General features: G+C 39.6%; 1 protein-coding gene across 6 annotated transcripts; it reads right to left on the reverse strand.

Moving 5' to 3' along the window:
• Nucleotides 1–780: 780 nt before the first annotated feature.
• On the reverse strand, nucleotides 781–26388 carry dnajb6b (DnaJ heat shock protein family (Hsp40) member B6b). 6 transcript variants are annotated; one of them, XM_037078634.1, is made up of 11 exons: nucleotides 26235–26388; nucleotides 17614–17736; nucleotides 15568–15677; nucleotides 13726–13788; nucleotides 13408–13512; nucleotides 10081–10218; nucleotides 9839–9989; nucleotides 9464–9534; nucleotides 3613–3768; nucleotides 2371–2457; nucleotides 781–806 (listed from the first exon to the last, which is right to left on the reverse strand). In XM_037078634.1, exons 2-11 carry the CDS (start codon nucleotides 17676–17678, stop codon nucleotides 796–798), a joined length of 957 nt encoding a protein of 318 aa, XP_036934529.1. In that variant the 5' UTR covers nucleotides 17679–17736; nucleotides 26235–26388; the 3' UTR covers nucleotides 781–795. The 6 variants fall into 6 exon arrangements, with proteins under 6 accessions (XP_036934529.1, XP_036934526.1, XP_036934527.1 ...); XM_037078631.1 differs by lacking the exon at nucleotides 781–806 and adding an exon at nucleotides 887–1145; XM_037078632.1 differs by lacking the exon at nucleotides 781–806 and adding an exon at nucleotides 1400–1594.
• Between the last annotated feature and the right edge of the window lie 328 nt (nucleotides 26389–26716).

Below are 26716 nucleotides of genomic sequence, written 5' to 3' on the forward strand. Positions count from 1 at the left end.
TGTTTGTTGAGTTTATTCAGTCATGAAAACAAAGAGTGTTTTTTAGGCATAACAAAAAACACCGTCACTCATCCATGATATCAGCAGTGGTGTATATTCACCTCCCTTTCACTTCTATTCTATGACAGTGAAGTGGCAAATAAAACATTCTCTCCGCGAGCGAAACAAATTCACATCTTGGCTTTGTGTGGAGTTCAGCTTTTGTGAACTTTGACCGGCGAGGCAGCCGCCTCAACGTGTGTGGCGTCGACCCCACAAATAGACAACGAAGCACTGAGTTCAGTGTGCACAGCCCACGGTCAGCACTGACGGGCGAGGTGTGTGAGCGCGGCTTTGTGATGAAGCCGAAATACATGCCCATCACAGGTTATTGCTCCACAGGCAAAAAGTCCTTCAAGGTCAGTCGACAGCTTTTAAATATTTTCTGTCTGAGTGGTCTGCCTTTTTCTTTATGCTCTTGTACTGTGTGTTAGACAGATTTATAGTCAATGATGGAACAGGTTGAAGTACTGATTCTTTCAAAAAAAAAAAAAAAAGATTTCAGAGCAAAGAACCAGGAGGAGAGTTTGAATATATTTGGTGTGAAAAGTATCCTCAGAAATGTGTTGAGTGACAGTGTGGATGTAAGTGAATGTTATATATTGGACGATTTTGTTCATTCTCTTCTTTATTAGTTCATCAATTGACTGTATTTACACAGCGGACATTTTCCTCTGATAAAGGCGTACTGCTGTCATGCAGGTTGAAGATTCTACTAACAAATGGAATCTGATCAGTTGTTTTCGGTTCACAGGTTCAGGATTGATCTGCAAGTGAAAAGAGAATCAACGGAGGACAGCTGGACATATTTCAAGGTAAAACAAGATATTTGATGACCTGTTAGATGTCAGCCAACATTAGCATTGAACCACTTTGTAGTAAATGATCCAGTTGATGGTGTTACACAATGCAACAGGAATTAGTTGCAAATTCTAAAGTATATCGACTCACAACTTGGGCATCTTGTAATTAGGCCTGAATGCGAAAACACTCGCTCACTAGATTACGTGATTGAAATCCAAAGTCCAAAAATTCACGTTGGTAAAGGAAAGGGCAGGCAACAAAACTGGCAAGAGAACATGCTGGGGGAAATTGAAGACGCAGGACTGACATGCGGAAACAAACAAAGACAGGAAGTGGAATGTAAAACATGACACACAAGGATAAACTTTCAGCATAAAACAGGAAATCACTAGACCAAAAACTCAAACAAGTGTCAAAATGGCTGCTGTGTATTACAGTAGCCATTTACAATATATATATACAATATATTTGTCACAGCACAGAGTTGATGAAACTCCCTCCCTGGGTTATTAAAGTTACCCTTATAGAGCATTCAATAAAAAGCGACTGCAAAAAACAGGATTTTCTTTAAGCATTTATTGGTAGGAGTCCATAAAAAATGAACATTTCCGAGAGATTTCTACAACAATCATGAGAACCATGTTTCAAGGACAAATCAGACGTGGGAAACTATATTAAAATTTGAGAAATCTTTTACAAAAACACCTAGGGAAGGTCAACATCTCGCTGAATGCACTCAGTATAAAGAATCCTACAAAAAAAGAGAGAAAAAAAAAGGATATAAGGACTTTGGGAAGGTGAAAGCGTAAAGTCTTGAAAGACTGGATGATGTTACTGCCGGGGTGTTTTCATGTATGATGGAGGAGTGAGGAGAACATGTTCATCTCCTTCTGTCATAAAACTCACTCTTTAAGGCTTTCATTCCGTCTTACTCTCACATTGCCTCGATAGCTCTCTTTCTCTCCGTGTCGCTATTGAAAAAAAAAAAAAAAAAAGATCCGCTGAACAGCTTGACCTTCATTCTAACTTTCACATGCTAAACAATATTACTGCAAGAATCGCCACGCTTTTCTTTTCACAAACACGGCTGCTACTCTTATTCTCCTTTTCCACCTGAACTCTTTTGAACACACGTGCGCTGTAAAAACTCCAATCGCAGGAGATTAATCAAGGTTTCTGAACTCTGTACATCCACAGGGCCCACGCACAATAAATACGGCAAAAGCTTAACTTCTGAAGATGTATCTCGGACAAAACAAAACACTGAAGTGAGGCCTCTGCAGACTGATGAAAGCAGATAGACGAGAAGGGATACGGAGCAGCAGTGGGGATGTCGGGCGTCCGATACAGAGCAACGATGAACTAATGCCTCATATGTATATATATCTATATCTATATCTATATCTATATCTATATCTATATATATATATATATATATATATATATATATATATATATATATATATATATATATACACGTGTGTGTGTGTTGGGGGGGTGGGGGTTAAAAAAAGCTGCCAAACCCACCAAAGCGAGGGAAGAGTCGAGGAGCCCTTTTCTTTTTGGACTCCGCCTCCTTTAGCCACAGTTTCTTCCTCTTGGTGTCTGTGTGTCCTTCAAAATAAGAGCAAACATTAGCATTAGATATGAAGGATTTTCAGTATTAAGACACGTTTTTATTTAGAGTTTATAATCAGTACCAAATGACTTGATTGACTAGGGTAAATCTACTGATACTAACACTTTATAGATCTGTCATAAGACATTCATTGAATTCAATACAATTTTATTAACAAATGAGTTTGGAGGCAATTAGATTTTGGGCTTCAGTAAAAACAGACAGGAAGCAGATGTATGCACAGAGAGGTAATTACAACTTAAAGACCTGACTGGGGGCTATGTTAAGTCAATACTGCTATTGCATTAAAATAATAATAAAAGTTATGGTTAAAAGAAAAATAAAGAAAAAAAGGGTTTAAATGTTGAAAAATCTCTGTTTTTTTAATATTTAACAATTTGTTTAAAGATAGATGAGTCAGTGAAATGTGTGCGATGAAATAACAAACAACTCGTCCAGATGACCCTGAATTCTCTCCTTAAACTTGCTGTATCAGAAATATTTAATGCAATCACTCACGTCACTCTTGTATTATTGTGCCTACGAACGACGTGTTATTTATCCAGAAAGCATAAGCAGATTGTATTGGAACTATTAATGAAGTCATTAGTTACAGCGTGTTAAAGAGAGAATTATTAGGAGGCGGTGCAGATGTTTCTCACATTTAAAACTCTTCGTTCAGCTGGCAGCGGTGTTTAAAAACACTCTCTGCGGGCCCATATCTGAGCGGTTTGTGTCATTATCTCAGAAAGAGAATTGGGGGGCCTTTATTTGCATCCCAGCAGGAAATATGCACGCCTAAATTAAAGGTCCTTCCTTAACTAGCCAAACTGCTCCTATAAAACATTCTGCCACTGTGTGTTGCAGATAATTGCTCTTTTGTGTGTGGCTTCCTGACCCCGAGAGGGAAAACAGAGGGCGACCTCTGACCTCTGGTCATTACTGCTGCGTAGAACAGAGCTGCCTAATGAACACCTCTGTCCTCGGTGTTTACATCTGCCAATCAAGCATGCCACTCTTCGTCATCGCCCTTTGTGCGGCCATCAGACACAAAGGCAGACAATTAGCTGCGCTTATTAAGACTCTACTCTTTAAAGGGGGAGCTCTGTGCGCTGGTAATTAATCAGCCCTGCAGTGGCGGGTGGGCGGACCTCTCGTTAGTCCAAGACTCTGCAGGCCGTGCTCCTCCTCTTCCTCTGAGGGGTTTTGGGCGGAGTTCCTCAGGTAGCGCTGGTGCAGGCCGTGGCCAGGTAGTGCGTTCTGTCGGCGGCGACGGCGCTCGTCCTCCGAGGGGTCTTCGGCGATGTCTGTGGGCAGAGCAGAGCAGAGCGGAGTGGGGAATGAATCACACCTAAACCGTCTCTTCTTGCTGTCTGGATGTTTGGCCTGAGGTGTTCAAAGCAACATTAAACCTGTTTTTTTTTTTTTTTTTTTTTTTTTCCCTATGCTTGAATTTCAGCCCTCTGACGTGAGATGTGCTGAGCAAAAAAAAAAAAAAAAAAGGGAGGCAGCTAAAAGGAAAACATATTACCTCCAAATGCCCTTGGCAGTGTGAGTACAATCGGGCAGGGTGAAAAAAAAAAAAGCATACGCACATTTATTACAGCAAGTTGAGCACAAGTGCAAAAAGGCATATTGATGTAACCAACATGAAACAACAAAGATGATATAAAACAAGGGGTTCAAAGAGCCCCCGAGGCATTATAGACCCCTCCCTCCTTTCAAAACGACAACCATATATTTCATTCATATTTCATCTGCTTGACTTTATTGTGATTAGTCATGTAAATAAAATGAGATTTGGTTATTCTTTTCTCTAGGTAATTTACATTTATATTGAATTAGTGGCAGGCAGGGTATAGAGGAGAAGGGGGGGGGGGGGGGGGGCTTATTATGCTGCGAGATTACAGGCAGATCTCATCACCATTGTGTTGTGTAATTAAGGCAGTGGAGAGGAGAAGAAAGGAGGCCAGATGCTCGCCGTGCTGAACCTGGTCCCATTTAGAGGAGGATCTGCAGCAGCGTTTTTCAAAATCCCCGGTAACAGCACAGCCTTTAAAAGACATCAGAAGTCATCGGAGACACGGCAGCTTTGTTTGACATATTGCTGTATACCTGTGGGAGCACCTTGACATAAACACATTGTCATTTTAATCATTAATGAGGGAAAGTAACGGAAGACCAAGGCTGTATTTGCTTCATGTGAGAGACTGGAGAGGGGGATGGCTCTCTTTGGACGCTTTCAGGTGGAGTTAAGGGTTCTGAGGCTGCAGGTCAGAGACAAAGACATCACTGGATTTCAATTCTCTCTGAATAGGCATCCTATTACCGCAGCACCTCCATCTTGACCCAAGACTATTTCTTTGTAACGAATCCCTTTCGAGCGTGTTAAGGTTGAAATTGGTGGAGTATTTTCTTGCAGAAAAACACCTCAGCTTTAAGGTGATTTATGTTGCTTTAGCCCAACACTTGGATTGCAAAGCGGTATTTGCAAATCAGCTTCTTCTATCGAAACACACTTTTATAATAAAGAGTTGACCTCTGCAAGGAGAGACCAGCGCCCGGTGGACCAACAGAAACAGGACAATTGGTGGCTTTACTTTCCAGACTGCTGCTGCTGTTCGTTCTCTATCCGGCTAATCCCAACCTGCATTTGTCTGCTGATCCTATCAAGTGAAGTTAGACAGCTGGATTAAGCCAACATGTATGTGACTCCCGAGCTTTGTTCAAGCCCTCCATCCCTCCAGAGGATCAATATTTGTGTCTATTATGTGCGATAAGATTCCTTCCGCTATCAAGTCGCATAATCCATCATCAGTTAATTAATTTTAACAAAAACAATATCAAAGAGCAGCCATGATAATGAGATCTTTTAGTGCTCACAAAGGCGGCCTTTTATTTTCTGGACTTAATTTGAAAAGCAGAGTGAGCACAGCTCCTGGATGCTTTCATTTGCAGCTATTGTCTCGGGAGTGCCTGTCATTTGTCTCCGAGCTACACAATGCTGTGTGTATCTGTAAAAGCTGCTTGATACACACTGTCCAGACTGCAGTACACGAGCACAAACACCCGGGTTAACACCTAAACACACACGGACACAAAATCCATGTGTGACAGGAAAAAGCGGCCTTACTTGCTGCAGGCTGGAGCCCAAAGCCCAAAATAAATCACTGTTCAGGAGGAGGCTAACCCTACATGACAACTACTACAACTGTGGACCAGATTATTTTCAACAGTTCACCTTCCCCCCCGTTCAAGACATGAGATGTCGTGCTGATGTGACTCCACTGCTGAGCACACAGAGATACAGTCTGTGTCCTCGTCCAGACACGGCCAGAAGAAGCTGGCAGCTTATCTTCGCCATCGTTCATAAAGTGGCCAGCAGCTCCTGGCCAATTCCATGTTTCATGCTAAGCTGTCAGGCAGACGAGGTGGTGGTGATCTTGGTGGTGTGTGTGTGTGTGTGTGTGTGTGTGTGTGTGTGAGGGGGGGGGGTTAAACCGGATGCTGCTTTTGGCCAACAGGAAGCCATCTTTCATAACGTTGGGATACTCTAGGACAGGAAATCACAGTATTGTGTGTCATATTGGAGAGGAGGGATGCAGGAAGAGAGGCTGCAAGACGCTTTTTTTTTTTTTTTAAACTTCTTATGATAGGTATACTGACACTTGAATATTATTATTAATGATTACATCAAGGAAATTAAAGTTTTGACGTCAAATCACTTATTATGTCACGCGTTGCTCCAGTTGTCCCTCCAGTCATAGTGTGATTTCTTCCAAATGTGATTCCAGCTGTGGAAATCATCATTCAGTCCTAAAATGTCATGCTGCCTTTTTGTGTAGAAACACTGACATCTAGTGGCCACATGAGGGTCCACCTTCAAATTCAAAGTCTAGCAGCAGTTCTTCCTTTTCCAAAGGACGTCTCATAAATTATTAATGTCTGATGATTTCACTTTTCATCGACTTATTATTTTACATGCTGAAACAGTAGTCTTAGTGGTAAGGGTCTCTACATAGGCTCTAATAGTAGCAGAATGATTAGCTAGTGAAATTTTAATTCTGATGCACAAGATATGTTGATTTTTTTTTCAGACTTTTCTTGTTGCTTTTCTTTGGCAAAACACTGTACTTTTACCTCATAGGGCCTCTTAAGATTGTCCAAATAATTTGTCATTTATAGTAGTCTGGTACAGCCGCCAGGGTCTAACAAGGAGGTTATGGACGAAGTAAATTAATCTACTTCACACTCATTGTATATATCATAACTTATTTGATCTGGCCACACATACAGTATACACATATTTTCAGAATCTGAGTGACTTACATTTTCCGAGGATGTCACTATCTTCAATGTCCATCGTGAATAAGAAGTCCTCTTAAAAGTCACAGATTCAAAATATTGTACTTCAGAACTCGCCTGAGAATCATCGCGTTTATAAATTGTCCTATGTGTTTAAGTAATGAAGTGATAGTTTCCTGTACATTTATGGTGCCATTACAAACACAAGCTCCTAATAGGTAATACGGCATACTTTTAATGGTGCCAATTTTCCAAAATGCAAAGAAATATAGGCAAAAAATAGAAAAACAGGGCTCCTGTTGTAGCCATAAACTAGCTAACTCGCTGACTTCCGGTTTGCACCCGTCAAATTAAAGGTAAACTAAAGCTTAGTAAGACAAATAATAATATAATGAGTAACAGAATTAATGTTTTAACTTCAAGCTCTAGCACAAAAATATTGATATATTTGTTTAAAGACGTGTTGCTCCAGGAGAGGGAGCTATTGCACCATTAATACAATCCCTGCTCCTTCAACGATGACTTTTCACTAATGTGTGTTCAAAAAATTTAGATATGATTTCTTATAAGATGTCACTGCTTACTTTCTCTTTCTAATATGTGTCGTGGACCCCATCTACGACATCTATCCATAATGTACTCATCAAACAGACAAATATGCTCACACAAGCTCACACCGACAGAGAGGGGAAGGGATTGGCACAGGGTTGCAGTTGTCACCTAGCAACAGCACTGCGCAGGCGCAAACGCCTCAATCTGGAGAGGAGGAAATTGAAAGAACACAACAAATCCAAGCCCCAGCAGTGGAGACATGGCCTTCACACCATCCACGCACCCACAGGCAACACATGTACATTCATACATGTTGCATTAAGTGTCATCTCAGCCATGTTGTTGAGCCTTTGAGACCGAATATCTTAATGCCTCACCCTGCTCCTCTCTTTCTCTCCAGTTTCCCCACTCCTTACTTGTCTTTCTCAAAAATATGCAACGAGGCTTGTGTAAATAAACTAGCCCCGAGCACATTCCTCATGAAACACACACTGTCTTCTCAGCACACAGTGACCTCTGAGCCAACCGCAATCATCCACACTACTGCTCAATTTAACTTGATTCAGAGCCTATCATGCCTGGTGTTTCACAAGAGCGAGTGCATGAAAAGAGATTGAAAAGTTGTACTAGCGACTGGATTTTCCCCAGCTAGAAGATTCTATTTAGTGGATGCATTTTGAGTCCTTCTTTTGGCTCGGTGTCTCCATAGAGCTCAGGTTTTGTTTAAGGGCGTATTCAAACGAGGAGCACTATCAGCACTTGTACAAGCACATAAAAATGTCCACATGGGAGGGGTGGACAGAAATGAAGAAGAATGAGGACGGCTGGTGTCCTGGAAAGAGGGTGTAGTTTCCTTCCTCACCTGGCTCCTAAAAGGTGAAATACCTACCTCAGGTCTCTCAGGTATTTCTGCTGAAAACTTCACAATCAATTAGATAAATAATGACATTGATTATTTTAGTAAAAGCACACTCATCACCCAACCAGTTTCCTGTTGACAGCAACCAATCCCTAATGTGAGTCACCTAAACTGAATCAAGGGCATTAGTAGGTTAAAATGATGCACACACAGTGAGCTGTATGATGAGGTGAGTGTACAAAAGAAGCAGCTGCTGTGGTTTCCTTTATTGCGGGTTTTGTGAAGCAGGTTTAAAATGTAAATCAGGCACAAGCACACACACCCCATACCACACATTCAAGATAGAGTGAGACACTAAAAAGCCACTCAAGCCAAAAGAAACATCACACAGGAGACACCAGGTGACTGCAGCAGCCTTTCCGAGCCGTTCCACAAAGGCAAGTTTATTGAAACTGAACTCTTTATTTAGTTTTTTTTGTTTTTACAAAGAATGAAAATACCCCTGTCTGTCCGGTAAAGAGTGTAAGGTGTTGTGTGGCTTGATGGTTTGAGTTGCTGACAGAGTTACAGTGAAACTAAAAGGCAGCCTCCTGGAATCAGCAATCATGCAGAAACAAATGAAACATACAGTGGTTTTATCAAATACACAAACAAATGCAAAAGTCAGAGGGAAAAAATGCACATTATATTAATTAATTAATCAATTATTAATAATCAAAGTCACTCATATTACACACATGTGAACATGGTAACAGCTAACAAGGTTAGTTCAAGTCAAAGACAGAGCAAAGCTTTTTATCATTCACTTGTTAAATTGGTCAAATGAAAAGAGCAAACAAAAAAAATGACATGCGTAAGTCTAAATGTACAGCATCTTGTTTGCCTGCTACAATAAGACAATATCCACCCCAAAGGAAAAAGTATGTATATATTTATAGCACGTACCCAGCATTTTCATATGGCAAAAATAAAAGCACAATTCAATTACTCTAGTAAACAATAACACAAGTTCCAGCAAGATGCCCCCCCATAATAATAATGGAATAAATACAAATATACAAATACTGTGAACATCTCTCTCGCCTCCATCGCAGCTAAGCTAAAATGAGAAAATTCTTCTTTGGGAATGAGATGCAGGAGGACAGAGAGACGAGAGACCAACTGCCAGTAGCAAACAGTCACTGGGCGAGTTTTTTTTCCTTTTTCCAGGTGGTGAAAATTGTATGTTGGTCAAATGTTGTGGTGAGATTACTACTTGTTATCCAGTCTTAGGAGCTGCTCCTTACCATTAACTGTAAGAGATTTTAACTGACCATCCTCCTCCACTTCCACCCGCTCCTGGCCGTTCTCCACGATCCTGTAACAAACACAAGAGCAGACAAGGTAGTCAGGCTGGTGTAGCTGACAAGTATGCCTTTTCCCTTTCTTGCTATATGTAGGATGTATATGGAGGACTGAAACTGGTGAAATCAAAAAAAGGAAAAAAATACATGACTATGCCATTAAATGTGCCAAAAATAATATTAAAAATAAATGTATTGAGCCATTTATTTATATCTTTATTTAGGTTTGATTCATTTAGGCATGAATCTTCTCCACTCTCTAACTTTCCGCGAGAGAGTACATTTCTTAAAGTGCTTGGGAGTTTGACATCTCAGTACCGTTTTGTGGTAATTTTTCTGCCGTTGACGAACTTGGTGGAGGTTGAGACGGATCTGAAGTTACCCATTCCTCCTCCCCCACCACCACCAAATGACGAAGAAGAGAAGGATGTGATTCCTCCTCCACCCATGTCTCCAAATGAGGTAAAACCTACAAAAGAGCACACATTGAAAACCTCAGTCAAACTGAAAGAGCATGCAAAATTACTAATTAATCCAGTTATTTGTTGGGATGTACGCACCTGAATCGAATGATGAGAAGCCCTGCCCGAAAGCTGGGAAGCTTCCAAAACCAAACAGCGATCCTCCCATCCTGTTTCGGCTTGCGCCTCTCTGGCGACTGCGGCTGCCACTGAAGAAATCATCAAAGGGGTCGTCAGCTGGGGAGGGAAACATGGTACAAATTAGGGGGAACACTTTAAATTTTATTGAAAAAACCATGCAAGGTTTTGAATTTCTTCCGTCCTTTTTTGAATTAGCATGATCTACAAGACCAAAACAACCCTTTACATATCACAAGTATTTGACCCATTGTTAATAAAACAATATTTATTAGAACAACTTTGTAAGAGTAACTCTAGGTTCCAAAGATTTTAGTACCTGAGATTCAAAAAGCGGTGTTTGATGTCAGAGCATCGGTTTGTAATTTCTGGAACAATCTTAACCCTAAACTGTCAAAGTGCCCACCATTTAATTCTCATCCTAAAGCCCCTGTGGACATGCGACTAATTGCACTCTGCCAATCTGGGTCACCTCAGCAGGATAAGGCTGGATCACTGGCACCGTTCACTGAAAGAAGACTCCTCCTTCAACCTTGACTGTACCAAGGCAGCGAAAGAGAAAGCTTCATTTGTTCCCACTGACAGAAAGCTTAAAATAAAAGTGTCCCCTGGCCACTGTTGTAACTGCATTACTGTCCGTTTACATAGAAGAAGACATTAGAGGAGACAGCTCGGCTCTTACAAAGCTGTCAGTAAGACAGCCAACATGACTGGAAGAAAGAGAGGGAGATGTAAAGCCTGAGAAAGGCTGCTAAACACGAGCTCCTGGTTTAATTCTCCTGAACATGATCAGTGTACACAAAGAGATAGCTGGAAGAAGAGCTAAGGCGAAGTGCTCTCATACATCTGTGAGCTGACAGAACTTTAAAAGACCTGTCAAGCATAAAAACTGAGATTAAATCAGTGGAGAATGTGCCACACCTACAGTATATAACACTGCACAGGGCCTGAGCATAGAGAAGATTATGAAAGACAGGAAAATGGGTTTTCAAAATGTGCATGTACACCATTACCAGGGTTCCTAGAGCTTTTCCAAGGTCAAATTTTCAAAGATTATATATGTGTGTGTGTGTGTGTGTGTGTGTGTGTGTGTGTGTGTGTATATGGGAAATGTACAAAATAATGTCTAATAGCGGAGAGCTATGCAATGAAACAGGAACAGAAGATGTAATCTGTTTGAGTCAAATTGTCTAATTTCGTCTAATTATAGGAGGTCCTCGGGGAGATACGGTGCAGATATTCTTTGGCATATTTCTTCATTATTTCCAACCAAAAAAGTGTTAAACCAATCCTTTTTTGTCCACTTCTTCATGTGTCCATTTGAGAATTGAGTGTGTGCTGTTCTTGGCAGACGACTAAGCCGTCATCATCCTGTGAATCTCTATTTGCCTCAACAGCAAACACACTCCCCCTCCCTCCACCCCTCAGTCTGAGGTGGGTGAGTGACAGATCTACAGGACCAGCTGCTGCTTTCTGAGACGAGCTCCTGGACAATACAGGACTGGAGCTGGATGGGATTTTAAAAACTATCTGGACCCTCTTTCTACTGCTGCCACCTTAAGGCCAGTCAAGAAACACAAATTAGTTTATTTATATACACCTATTCGAGGACAAACACTTTATATAGTGTTGGTATACACTTGAGAAGACGGATGTTTTGACATTTCCTGTTAAAGCATAATAAAGGTTGCCCCCAGTCAAAATAGCACTTGAACTGTGTGGACAGCTTAATGGTTTGGCTTTTTTTAAACCAGTCAACAACAACAACAACAACAACAGCTGTGCTTCATAATTTTAACCTTAACAATAAAATCAATAGTAACCCATGTCAGAGTCATAAAAACAATTCAATAATCTGATCTAAAAGAGGATGACTTGTCTTTTCCTATGGGTTCAAATCCAAGTATCATTCCTAAAATCTTGTATATTAGATTACACTTTTTCCAGTACGTTTATGTTGTACTCCCACACGTAGCACATTTTACATGTGCTCTGACACATGGAGACACACAGAGCGCACACACTTATTACATCTGCTTTTGTTTTAATACGGAAGCTATTTTTGAAAGCATTCCAGTAGAGTGATGTAGACGCTCAAATCCATCCTCTGCCTGCGTCTGAACTCCATATTTAGAGCTACGCAGGGTGAACTGCACATGCCTTCCAATCAGCCTTTTGCTGAACCCAGACAACCCAGTACAGGCTTAACTCCTACAACTGCAGACAGTCCTGATATAATCAATTATCAGACTGTCATTTTCACAAATTAACAGTCGCTGGTCAACCATATATTACATCATCATTTTTATTCCCAGAGAGAAGTGGTGGCCGCAAGAGAAGAGTATCTGTTAGGCATATCAGGGGTGACTGCTTTGAAAGTAATCACTGAAGTTACTAAGTTACATCTTTTAGAGCAGATGATTTATTCATTTTCACAACATTTTTGAAAAAAATTGGTGAAAAGCAGAGTATTTATTGAGCCAATCAAACAAATTCCTCATAAATCCTGTACTTTGTGTAACTTTTAATTTTAAAATAGGCAAATCTGCCTTGATTTACTGAGTGTCCCTTGACCTCATGTACTGATTTTTTGTCTTTTTCTCCACAGTTCTAATTATGTGGATAATGTGAAAAATGTTCATGAATTAAATAAAGATTAACAATAATACTATAATGATGTACATAATTTGTATTACATTTTTTTCTATTGTCTTAAAAAATATTCAGTGTTCATCCGATATTTATCCGACTATAATCAGGATTTTCTGACTAAATACTCTTCAACAGTATAATTTTAAAAAGAAGCTGGAGTGGATTAAGAGGTCTAACCTGTCATCAGTGGATGAAGGCTACGTATTGATGCTGAGGTCAACATCCAGCAGAGACACTCAGTGTTTTCCAACATGTGACATTTACTGGCAGATGACCTCCTGAGGTGAACAGTGCTTGGTGTATTGGAGATTAACATTAGAGCGCAGTGGGGGGGATTAGCACCGGGCTTTACTGAAGGTTTCCTGGGTCTAATGCTCCATCTTTCACATTTCTACACAACAGGAGCAGCTGGCTAACAGCTCACAGGCAAACTAATGAGGGAATATCAATGTTTTATCTGGTGTAAAAACAGGTTGTCCTCCTTTCCTCTCCTATTTTTGACCAGATAGAATCATGCAGTTAATAATAGCCACTGTGTGCTACCCACTCTTCTGAATCTCTTCAGTTCCTCTTTCCTCCTACTCTCTAAAAACAAGAATTCCCATCAGTGCCTCCCAGGGAAGCAAATGGACTTACCAAAAAAATCTGCAAATGGATCTCTGCCGCCGAAGAATTCCCTGAAAACGTCCTCAGGATTACGGAATGTGAAACCGCTGCCACCAAAGTGATCATAATGGCCTCCTGTTAAACAATAAACAGCAATGAATATTACAAACTGCATGACTATTCATCAAACGCAGTTATCATGATAAGTTATAAAAAATACCAATGCAATAGCAAGCTGTTTGTACTTTGGACCATGACAGTAAAACATCAAAATCGTGGCCTATTTAATCTTATCAGCCATTTACAATGGCACTGGCTTCAAATACTTATTGAAAGGTATCCTCTTACCTCCTCCTCCTCCTCCTGAAAGGCCATCTTTGCCGTATCGGTCATAAATATTCCTCTTGCTTTCTGTTGTGGGAAGAGTAGTACTTTAGATATGATAAAGGGCCAAATAAAACAAACAGGAAGAGAAAGTGCCCACCCGCTTTTATTTTTGACCTAATTTAAGGTCACGAAGCTCTGGAAAATTGTGTTAGCATTGGCATGAAATTGGCTGCTGCTTTAAATTTTTTCCTTTTCACTTTGACTAAATCAATAACATTCAACTTCCAACACATCCAACTCATTTTAGGCTTCATGTTCCCGTTTTAATCATGTAAATCATCAACTCGACCATCTGCAAACTGAAAAAGACAGATAGAGGGCTGCTAGTCAATAAATAAAAAAAAGAAAAGAAAAAGGTTTAACTACTTTCAGAACACATTTATTATACAGGCCAACCTGATAAGAGTTTATTATATGAAAGGAGGAACAGAAAGTAAAACTAAACCTGCAGCACAAGACCTCTGCACAAGTCGTCCACTCTCCAGCATCATCTATCCAGACATTGTGCTCTGCCAATGCCAACAATAATGGCTTCTTGTGACTTGGGTGTATGGTACATAACTGTGACTAATCCAATTGAAAGGTTACAGACTTCTGCTGTGTTTTCAAGCCCACATATAAATTCCAGACACTCTGATACTTAAAGCATTATTCTGGTAGTTGCTTCCACTTAAGAACCATAACTGACGAACTGGCTGACCTGCTTGGCACACGTGATCTATCAGCAGGGCTGAGTATCAAATCTCATTTCTTATTTTCTTAATATATTCAAAAATGACCAGAGTTTGTCTGTAGCACAAAATACCAAAAATGTTGGGTACTGAAAGCTGGAATGCAATGCTAGGTCCAACTGATGACTCGATAGTATTGTTCCAGTACCAGTATTGGAGATAGTACCACTATATTTATTTATTTATTTATTAGAAAAGAAATCTGATACTCCCCAGCAGTGTCCCATACACCTGTATGCAAATTAACTTTTGGCTTTTTTTTGTTAAGCCATGTTTTATGTGTGTCGGTAGTGTCAATTTAAAGTAAACTTTACAGCACTTAACAGTTTACAATTATTTACAAAGGAAAAAAGGGGGGGATTGTAGCTTCTTATGTAGTTAATGAATTGTGTTTAATTGCAGACAATATTATCTTCTGTTGATCACAGGCTACTGGATTGAATCATATCAAAATTGTATTGTGACAGAATTTATGATATTAGCAAATCGCATTGTTTTAGTGCATCGTTTTCCAAAGACTCGATAAAATATATCTGAATGAAACTGGTGATTTACACCATTAATGTTACTGCACATGCCGCTAATACACAACTCTCTTGAGGTTTATGGATAACTTTACTGTAACATCCATACAGGATTAGTACTATGCAGCTGTTGAAAATAAACAGGACGGAAAAACAGTTTTGTAAAGGTCTTGTTTTGAATCATAATTTTGCCAATTTAAGACACATCTTTCCAGAAGGAGGACTTTTAAGGTTGGCCGATAATTAACATTTTTAAGAATTTTGTTGGAAAACACAAAGATTTTGCTATCACTTCCAAAACCTTCAGATATCATATTGGTGACAGCAACATAACATTAAAATGACACCCAGCCCTAGTAATCCAAAATGGAAATGCAGTAAAGGTGACAACAAATGTCAACTTTTAAATTTGATGACAATATATCTGTTTTAAGGAACATTCATTTCAAACGGTGCACTTCAGAGAAACACCTGTCATCATGTTCAGATATTCAGCACTTAACATGGCAACTGTATAACAGCTTTTATCCCTCTTCAGAAAGCCTTACCATCGGAGAGCACTTCATATGCCTCTGACAGCTCTTTGAACTTTTTCTCTGCTTCGTCCTTGTTGTCTGGGTTCTTGTCTGGATGCCACTTCAGTGCCAGTTTTCTGTAACTGAGACACAAATACCATACTGTTAAATAAAGACACAGAGATTAAAGACGGTGCAAACACATAACGTATGTAATGTACTGTAGATGAACCATGGGCAATCAATCACTTCTTATTATAGAAATGGGAAAATGGAAATGTGTATGTTTGTTTGCCCCCAACAGAAACACATATACACATGCTAGTCTGTTTTTAGGGTGGAAACCATGCCAACAACCAACACACAGACACCCATCACCCCTCCATGTGCACACATGGACACACACTGTCCTTCTCCCCAACGAAGCAGAAATAACAAAGACAGCCTGCACTCCACTGACATGCAGCACAGGCTCATACAGCAGCTTACGCTGCATCAGCTGTTTGTTTCTAAGCCCAGCAGCAGCACCGGCAGTGGACACACACGCTGTGGACGAGACTAGTGACTGAGAGTAAGCCAGCAAAAAAGGGTGCATTCAATCCAGGGATTGACTCCCTTATGGATCAGTAGTAATTAGTCTTTGTAGTCTACGTCTTTGTTGTAATCTGTGACATTATCTGGTGGTCTAAAGCCCGGTCACTGGTTGACCGTCCGGGCTACGTTGAACAATGCAGTGTCACTATCCTATATGTTCAATTGTAAAAGCAACACCCAGCTTTCAAAAAAGTCAGTTACCGTTTCATAATTATGACTTAGAAGTTTACATGAAGAGGATTTACAAGCTAGAATTTGTAATTATAACTCTGATATGCAATGACAACGCTAACACAACGATTTGGAAACATTTTGTTTACCATGCACATCTTTGTTTAGCATGTTAGCATGCAAACTTAGTTGGTACTAAACACAAAAGTACATCTGAGGTTGATGGGAATGTTATCACTTTTGCAAGTATTGGTACAAATAAGAACAATGACTATTCTAAAAACTCTGGGGTCATTAGAGTTATTACAATTCATTCTGAGATGGACATGAATGCCTGTACCAAATTACAGAACAATCCATCCCATTATGAGATGTTTTACTAAAAACCACACATCTCAGTCAGCTGGTGGTGCTGGAGGTAACATCAGGAGATCCATGAATGGCCACTTCTAAATATTTCATGAAATGTTGAGATTTTTCACCAGATAAGTTAAATTTTCTCCTGCTGGTGGCACTAGATGAAAAGTCAATGGATAACAATTTAATCTAAAATATGTTCTCTGTACATCATGAATGTAGGTAACAAATTCCACGGCAATCTATCCAATAGCAGTTGATGTATTCAGTCTGAACCATGTGACCGACATTGCCATCCCAAGAGCCAATCATTAGCAAATAATTCAATCAGATCAGATCAAAAGTCAGGGCTGGGGTCATGAGCTAAAGATAAGACTTATTGATTGGTGTCGGTCGAGATACCGTTTGACTTTGGCAGCCAACAACTGAGTGCACAGAGATAGCCCGCTCTGAGCATTCATCATCTTTTTAAGCTGGATTCTTGGTGAATCATACAGTCATAAATCGGTTGACTTGATCTTCAGTAGTTTGCTTCTCTCTCAAACGATTTGACCTGCATTTCCTGCATTAACCTCAATAACTTTTAATTTCATCTGGAGCACTAATTTCGGTCCTTAAAATCAAAATATACACTTTAGTTCATTGGAAATTCTTCACTTGTCAAATCAAAGCGTGTTAGTGAGAAGCCTGAGCAAATGTCATTAACAGGAACTCGTCCATTCAGTGGGCGACTGCAAGTGGTGGATGAACGTAGGGGGAAGGTATTTGACAGCAGCAAGGTTACAGGAAGAAGAGTGGAAACTTTCTGCATTGCAGTCTCTCTGTTCTCTCTCTCCTTGTGTCACTGTATACAGCTTGAGGGGATATAATTAACCTATTACACCCCTCTGAGTGGCGGTGATTCAACAACAACACCAGGGGAAAACCAGAGCAATGAAACGCACAGTGGGCACTTACGCTTTTTTGATGTCCTCTTGCGTTGCATTTTTCTGAACTCCTAATATCTGGTAGTATTCCAACATGGCTCTGTCTGTGTAGGTTTGTAGTTGCCGTCCTATATGAGGGTCCTCTACGTGGCCTCTGTGAAAAAAAAGTTCAGCTCTGTTAAGACATGTTAGCTTGTAGAGATGAAGCCCAACAATCTGCAAGCGAGTGTAGCCATGTGTGACGGGCTCTCTCCAAGACCTGAGGGGTAAATTTTGTAAACGGGAAGGAGGGGGCAACGGTATTAAACAGGGTGGCCGTACCCAACGATGCAATCAAAAGCACTGAAATAGAGATGCAGGGAGGAGGACAGCTAAGCTAACACAAGCCCAGCAAAATTACATAATAAGCAGGTGATCATCCCTCACCCCTAGGCTATATCAGAGAAAAGTGAATCATGTTTTACTTTTGAAAATTGGACATAAAGACCTCAAAGCATGTTTTTATCAACACGACCTAACATTGAGGTTATGAAACTTTGGTTCTCAAAAACAAGACAGAACAGATCAGAAGATATTCATGTCATCTAGATTTAGCCCTAGATTTCCAATTTGTTTTTGCAAATCTACAAACATAGAGAAGATAGTCTGCAACAACAAAAATCTAATAACAATTGCTGCCAACACACTAAATCTTGCCCTAGAGGTAGATACAAGGAACTATTAAACTACTTACAGCAAGCAACCATTTCTGCACAACAGTCTCATGAGACAAGAGAGATAAGATATGAATCACACATTACTGATAAATTAGTCAAAATATCAGTGGCTATTAGTTTCACCGACAGTTATCTTAACCCTTACCCATAAAGTAAACTGCAATCACTCAGTCCAGCTAACTACCTACAGAAGTAACCTAGCATTACTTCCAAGAACATTCAAGTACATTACTCTTAAGTCACAGTGGACCACATCATGTCTACACTAAATAAAGTCTTGAGCTGCCATTTTCCTCATGTGTCCGATGAAGGTTGCCTTTGGCTATCTATCTCAGTTAATAAATGACCTTCATAGTGTTTTTCCCTTTGGATTTTACTGTCAATTGTTCAGATTTTTCAGTGACACTGTGCATAATCCACTGATGAGATATGCAAATCATACTCTGTGGGGAGCAAGTTTTCAGAAATTTAAAGCCTTAAAGGGTGGGACTTAAACACAGCATGTCACAATTCTTCTTTCAACACGATACAAAAAAAGCAGGCTCTGGTTTTCAGGCTCTGTGGTCTGAATACAGAGAAGAGGGGGTCTGTTTCTTCTCTCAGATTCAAGATACATAGTTTAAAGATGTTTAATCGCTGTATGTTTTGGCTCAGAAAATATTCTTTCACTTAAAAAATGGAAAACGCGACCTCACAGGACCTCACTTTCATTAATAAGAAAAGATACTGCATCATACTGAAGAGGACAATTACAACACTCCACACAAAAACAATCTTACTTTGTTTAAATGAAATTATAAAATGAAACATATCATGGGGGAAACAGAAATAATAGATGTTAGGACACACCCACACAAATCCTGTTTACTGTGACCACTATAACATAAAATATCGTCCAAACCTGATATATCACACTCAGTGTTTTGACACTTAAACAGACCTTCTGTATTCCCTCCAACACCTTGACCTAACAAATAATCCAACAACTCGACAAGCCGCTTTGTGCTTGTGTGTTTTTCTTTGGGACAGGCAAAATCATTTATCCTGCGGCAACAAGCCAACTAAAACAACAAGGAAAATGCCAAGCAAACCCACAGTTGACCATTAATCATCATGAGATATATCTTAGCTATCACACTAAAAAATGATAAACAAACCAATGAGGACTACTTACACAGAGAGTCCACTGTGTCCTGTTTGTTTGCTATTTATAACCTGTGGCCTTTGCCGTTAGATTGTGTTTGTGTGTGTTATGAGCATGTGGGGGGTTGGGGGTGTTTGGCACACAGCAATGGCAGCAAGTGAGTCCTGGTCGGGACATGGCACAGGCAATAAACTCCTCTCTTTCACATGCCCGAATCAGTCCAAATGTCCCTCTAATGCTTCAATATCTAACTCCTCTTTTACTGTTGAATTTTGTGATTTAAAGGGGCACTATGTAGCTCCAGGGAGGTTTTAATATTTACAATATTAATGAACACAAACTCAGATATATTATTTTTTTCCACAACTGAATAAACAAGCTGTTCTCAGAGGCAAATAAGGCCCCGAGAACACTGTTTGAAGCTAGAAAGATGGCAGTGTCTGCCAAAGAGTTTGCTTAGGCATAAAAAAGTCAGTCAGTGAAGATCTTTCTCGTCTGATTTAACATTTCTTCCTAAAAACTACAGAATGTTCCTTTAAAATCTAATCTTAGCAGTTATGATGTACTTCTTTCTCCACATACCAGTAGACCGCAGTATATTAAAAAATATGACCCACAAAGTCATTATTTTCCTCCAGGGTTTTTCTTAAAAACAAACCCAATGCCCTGACATAATCATGTTAAATGTATCCCGTTTTATCCCCCTCACTTCAGCCATCACGGACCCACTCACCTGTCACCAGTCCCCCCTGGCAGCTGGGAGTTAATGGACACTAGTGCCTGCTAGAGATGTGTTTACTTGTGGTTCTGTGCAATTTGTGTATCCATGCATGTATGTGTATATTGATGCCCCATGGTAGCGTTACACAGCTAACCCAGATCTGATGGATTCCTGCTCCACACAGCGTGAACCAAGCAAACAGATGTGGGTCACACAATCACATGATGACTCAGTGAACCAGAGGTGGGGCTTATAAACATAAAAGAGTTCAGAGACAGAAGAAAGACTGTTAGCTGTATTATCTAGTTAACTCCTACTAGGGCTTATTACAGGAAATAAAAAAACAAATACAAAGGTGATCGAAATACTTCACAGACTAGAGTCAAAGAAAAACAGAGGGCAAAGCAGCATTTACCTTATCTTACCAAAATTCTGACAATTCGTGTTACACAGGAATCCCTGAACAATCCATTACGAAGCATACCACAGCTGTTCCTATAAACATTAAGTGATTTTCCCATTTAATCATACTGTAAAAAGTGAGATTCCCAGTATGTTTTTGATCATAAAAGTAGGTCTAGGTGCTCTATAAATACTGTGAAAGTATCAAAGGGTTAAACCTCAGAGAAATGCACATGGCTTGTTTTCAGAAACTGTTTTCAAATGATCCATAAAAACAGACTAGATCGCTGATGTACAGTGCAACAGTTTCCTGATTGATTTTAAATTTCCACAAGGAGAAGCTGGCGTCCTTTAAAGTCATTACAAAATACTAAGCCTGTCACCAATTTGCACTGTTACCCACAATCCATGTTGTCTAAAAGTATCTCAAACTGTCTCTGTTGTGGTTTACTGTAAGATAGATAGATTTTGAAGTCAAGGTAAGAAAAATGAAAAATGAAACTGACAGCTGCCAGGTGCAGTATGTGTGAGCAGTCAATCTGAATTCGTCTTCAATCACACCTTAACCACAAACTCAACTGAACACATAAATAGTCAAAATGAAACATCTATACATGGCCGGGTGTGCCCTACAGACACTGATCAGGTTAAGACTTCAATGATGAGCTGCTGCACTTGTGTTTAGCCAGCTCTGGTGATTTGGGTAACTTGTAAAGACCTCAGCACCACCATCTACCCTTTCAAAGATGTACTGATGAGGACTGATTGAGAGAGTACCTCAGGGCACGACTCTCTGGAGGGACTACATCACCTAGCTGGCTTTGAAATGGGGGGATTCCCAGGAGAAACGGGTGGAGGATCCAAGGGCAAAGTGACTCCAAAATCAATATAGATGAAGAAAGGATTATCCACTGAATTATAAAGAAGGCTGCCAGAAGAAGACCTTATGAATCATTATTAGACTAGTGTTCACTGGGCAGATCTAGGTAACAGAAGTCAACAGCAATGGCTTGATCTCAGTATGAAGCAGCGACTCTGTAGGAATCTACACAGGATTTTGGAGTAAACAATTCTCAACAAGTTGAGCAGCAAGAGATTACAACAACATCTGTCTAAGTTTTTTTTTCCAGCCGTCCAGTACTAGAGTGCCAAATAAGATTTCCCTTGAAGGGTTACTGTGTAACAGTAACAGTAAATGAGACTGAAAGTCAAATTCTTGCAGTGCTAAATCACAAGACACAAGAGGAGAGCCAGGAATGCAAAGATTTTAATATACATTTTACACACAGCATTTAGTTGTGTCATCTTGTCTTGTGAATAATCAATGATCATAGGGTAAATTTCATTACAGTATATCAATATGGGTCCTGACTCCAGGCTGGAAGCACAGTCTAGAACAAGTTTCCAGGCACATTCAGAACATACTAGACCATTTCTTCTTGCAAAAAAATTACCCCTTATATAGATTATAGTTTTACTGGGGCAGTTTATTTTACAGTTAGACATTAAACAAGTCGCCATTATTGTGGTGACTTCTCACTACAATATTAACATGTTCCAAGTTGAATTTGTACTTCTAGCTTTTAAAATTGTGGAAAACCTGCACCGTTCTCAACCCGCTCCAACAAAAGTGGCAAATTCAACCTCAAGGTAGTATTGCCAAAAAATATTGGCCTGCTGATATATTGTGTCCCAAACTTTCTGTCACAAAAACCCATACAAACAAACATATACCCTTTGGAAAATATAGACGTGATGCATGTTATGTTTCCTAAAGCAGAGCGATTCAGCAGCTAGTAAGCATATTTAAAAGGCTCTGTTGATTTTAATGTGGGTCTATTGTGTGCACAGATTGGCTGATTATTTAGAACATAATAAATACATAATAACATTTTTAATCAGATTGGACTCACTGGAATTTCCATATAATAGGATTCAGATCGGACTGGATTGGAGGGCCACAACATGACTGGAATTTCCCAAACAATGAGGGCCATCCCAAGTTATCAGCACTGAAGTTTTGCCTTGAAACTTAATGGAAGCAACATTGTGTTAATCAGGGTGTGGGCTCATAAAAAAGGTACATCGTTGTTGTAAAAGCTTTCACGATTTCCATCTGCACATCAACTCCCCAGTTAATTACCTGTGAAGCAACTTTAGGTTTTATCTCTTGATTAAGATCTCTGATTAGACTTCCCTAGTTTCCATTTGTTTTAGGCCCATTTTTCCCCTAGAGACTTCAGTTTTTAGAATAACTACCTGCAAACCAAGCCTCACACAGTTACAAACTGAAAACTACAGTACAAGTACATAGTCACCCCGCACTGTGATTGCAATCAACAAAATGCAGCTGGAGTAGTGTCCAAGAACATTCAAACACCACTCCATATCTGACACCGACGAGCCGGGAGCACCGGACAAAACCAACACCTAACACAAATCACAGCTGACAGAAGAGAGCCACAGCTGACAGCTGAACATAACACAAAGATAAGCTTGGGTCCTACCTGAAATGATTCATAGCAACGAGAGCTTGTGATTCAAACACTACAGAGAGGGCATATAATCAACAGCTCAAGAGTTTTCCTACATTTTCCATGAGTGGAAACATTTTCAAAGAGGTCATAAACTGTCAACAGCAGTGAGCTTTGGACAGAGAATCCATTCACAATTTGCGAGTGCGATGGGGGTTCAATTTTTTCTTCAGAAAGCAACAGCCCTGCACCTGTTAAGGTCTCTTCCAAATAGTTAATGCTGTAATGTAATCTGTAGATTAGATTAGAGGAGCTTTATTTATCCAAAAACGGGGAAATTCACTTGTTACAACAGCTCAAACCTTCGTGTTCCTGGCCTTTCTTACTTGATTCCTCATGTTATTCACAGTTTGTACTTTGCCTTTTGATTTAGCTTTTGTGTTTGGTCTTTGTATTTTGGTATTTTGCATCACACAGATTTTGGATTACAGTCTACTAAAGCTACAATTTGCACATGTCATACCATAGCTCATACCTCTTAATGGTAGTGCTAACACAAGTTGAACAGGATTAACATGTCTCTTTAGTGACAGCTACTGTATGGGTGTGTATGAGTGTGTGTGTGTGTGTGTATGAGTGTGTGTGTGTGTGTGTGTGTCTGCGTGCATATGTGTGAGTGTGTGTATGAGTGTGTATGTCTCTGTCCATGTCTGAAGGGGTGGGAGGGTTTGGGTTCTTTTAACTATCTTCTCCTAATTTTATTTTGCTGTTTCTATTTTTCTGCTGTTGTTTGTTTATTTCTGTGAGGCACATTGAGGTACTTTTTCTGTATGAAAAGCACCATATAAATAAAGATTGATCTAACATTTCAAAGTTTTGTAGTGCTGCCAACCTTCAAAAAGTCGTATTTGCATTGTACACAGTATATTTCCAGTCAAGCTCTGGGGTAAAAGCCAACAAAACTTGATGTTTAACTATATAACTTAATTACTTTCTGAAAGATTGTGTTGTAATCTAATATAGTTTTAGAATATTTAATAGAGACAAAATCCAAAGTAACAGATTTACAGTCGTTCACCACAAATTAAGCTTGTTGCTGCCTCATAGGGTCGCAACTAACAATAATTTTCATTATCAATTCATGTGTTGGTTATTGTTGTGATAGATCAAATAAAAACTTAGTCTAATGAAATGTAAATAATAGAAACACATATACATAAGTTCTCAGATCCTAACCAAATGTGTGCAAAAGTCTTGCAGCAATTAATCAATTAGTTGTCAACTATTGTCAACTATTAAATTGATCGACAACTATTTTGATGATTTTGATGATGACTATTTTGATGGTTTGCCTGATTATCTTCGGGTTGAGGACAAACCAAGACATTTGAGAACATTATCTTGAGCTTTTGTAAACATCAATCTATATCTTACACCATCTTCTGATATTTAATAGACCAAGCAGCTAATCAATAAACTAAGAAAGTAATCACCAGATTATGCAGCCCTTAAAAATAGTACAATTACAAATATACTCCTATTAGAGCAGCTGCAGCAAGCAAATGTTTGGTATTTTTTAAAGATACATGACTTAAAGAGGCACTTTGTAGTTTTGGGTAAGAAATCCAAAATCTGAATTCTAATATTTACAATATTAATGAGATAATAATGTAAACTCGGACATGGTTATCTCCTCAATGACTGAATAAAGAAGTTGTTAACAGAGAAAAAATAAGGTCTCCAAAGCAATGTGTGAAGCTAAAAGCTGTCAGGGTCCGCCAAATATGAACAAAGTAAAACAGTATGAAATAGTGGTGTCCTTAAAAGGTCAGTTTGTTTATTAAGTCAAGCAAAGGAAAGGGGTTTATTAAATTTGTTTAGGCATTAAAAAATAAAATCAGTCCATGAAGATCTTTCTCTTCTAAGATTTCTTCCCTGAAAACTACATAACACACCTAACTGACTAAGCGATTAATTGATTTGCCTCCCTCAATCACATTTCATATCATGAAATGAATATTTGTTGCTTGTCTGCCTGCAGATGGAGAAATATTTTCAACAAAATTTGATTTTCAGTCGATACTGTCATTATAATGGGAACAGAGCAATCATGGTTTTGTTTTGTTTTTCTTTTCTCTCACTTTTCTTTCATTCCTTCCTTCCTTCCTTCATTTGTCTTTTACTGGTGCATGTCTTTTCATTTGTATGACAATGTTTTTTATCTTTTTCCTAACTAAACTAAACTGTCATTTTAGTGTTTTATTACACTTGCAAATGTAATGGACGGAAGCCGTTGAGGGAATGTAACTACTTCCTCTCACCCAGGCCGCCTGCTTGTAACCAATAGCAACCAATTGTAAAGAACAAACAAAGCCAAAGCGCAACATAAATAAAAGGAAAAATATAAACCGACTAAGTGTTTTCTTCCCTTGTCGGTCGTGTTTGTCCACTTTTTTATGGGGGGCAGAGGACCAACATCAACAAAGCGGCCAGACAACACAAGTGTGGCTGCCTTATCTTGTGAAACAGAGCAGACGTATCGCAAAGTTCCAGAAAGTTCGGGGAAGTGCACAAAGCCTGAATGAACCGCCACGGAGGTATATTGACACACGGCATGGGGATATTAATAAAATCTCAAAAACGTTATATAACGAGTGAAAACGTCTCTAAAAATAGTGGTGTCGTAACTTTAATATTTGACTGGTAGGTCTCGTATTGCCCAGAGCTTCACTAGCAACCAAACAAACACAAGCTGCGCTAACAACGTAATTATTTAAGCATTAAATATTACCAACATAATTACACTAAATCTACATTTTGTTGGCTTTGTGCTGCTAACATTGTAGCTAGCTTTAGCCAAGTTATTATATGAGAGCAAGGGTAGCTACAGCCACATGAGCGCCACTCATTTGTTGTGTTTTATGCTAATTTAGCTTAACGTTCTCGGGCATGTTGGTAAGAGAACTGCATTTATTGGTTTAGTAATAGTAATATATTATTCTTGATAATTGCAGAGGGGGGCATCAGATTGCGACACCACAGCATCCCCACATGTAGCTCAATGTTACTCGAGTCTATGCGACAGCCCAGAAGACGGTAAACACAGCCGACGGTCATTCAACGAAGTGCAGCCGCGTCGACACATGTAGCGTTTACATTTCTGCTGCAAATTAAAAAAAAGAAAACCGTGCTCACCTATATGAAGGAAAATGTCCGCTCCAGCTGGCCCTCTCTGTTGTCGCTTTTTCCCAGTGCTCGCCTGAGTGAGGGTGACTTGCTGCAGCCGCTGGTGGTGGCTGGTTGCTGGTGATGTGGCTACTGATACGACTAGCCCACAATACTGCTGCTGCTGCTGCCGCGTTCAACGACCGTCGGATATCAGACAGCTCATGCTCCTCATGCAGAGTAGAATGGATGTCTGGAAGGCCACTTCAGCCAGTTAAAGGTGCAGTATGTAGTTTGGATGAAGACAGTTTAATCAGAAGAGAAAGATCTTCAATGACTGAATAAACTAAATAAGAAAGTGAACACAACTTCATACTGTTTTACTTTGTTTATATTTGGCGGACCCTGCCACCTGCCACCTTTCTAGTTTCAAACAGTGTTCTGAGGACCTTATTTTCCTCTGAGAACAGCTTGTTTATAGATTATGGGGAAAAAAAATAATATTTCTGAGT

The sequence above is a fragment of the Acanthopagrus latus genome, chromosome 19 (assembly GCF_904848185.1).
Source record: "Acanthopagrus latus isolate v.2019 chromosome 19, fAcaLat1.1, whole genome shotgun sequence".
NCBI classification, from domain to species: domain Eukaryota; kingdom Metazoa; phylum Chordata; class Actinopteri; order Spariformes; family Sparidae; genus Acanthopagrus; species Acanthopagrus latus.

Bases quoted from the DNA above. Each gene is read 5' to 3' on its own strand.
- dnajb6b (XM_037078631.1), bottom strand. From the start codon at position 17,678: ATGTTGGAATACTACCAGATATTAGGAGTTCAGAAAAATGCAACGCAA. The intron at 10,219-13,407 runs GTAAGTCCATTT...TTCCCTCCCCAG, and splicing joins TCCATTTGCAGATTTTTTTG to CTGACGACCCCTTTGATGAT. The intron at 2,458-3,612 runs GTCCGCCCACCC...CTTATTTTGAAG, and splicing joins GAGTCTTGGACTAACGAGAG to GACACACAGACACCAAGAGG.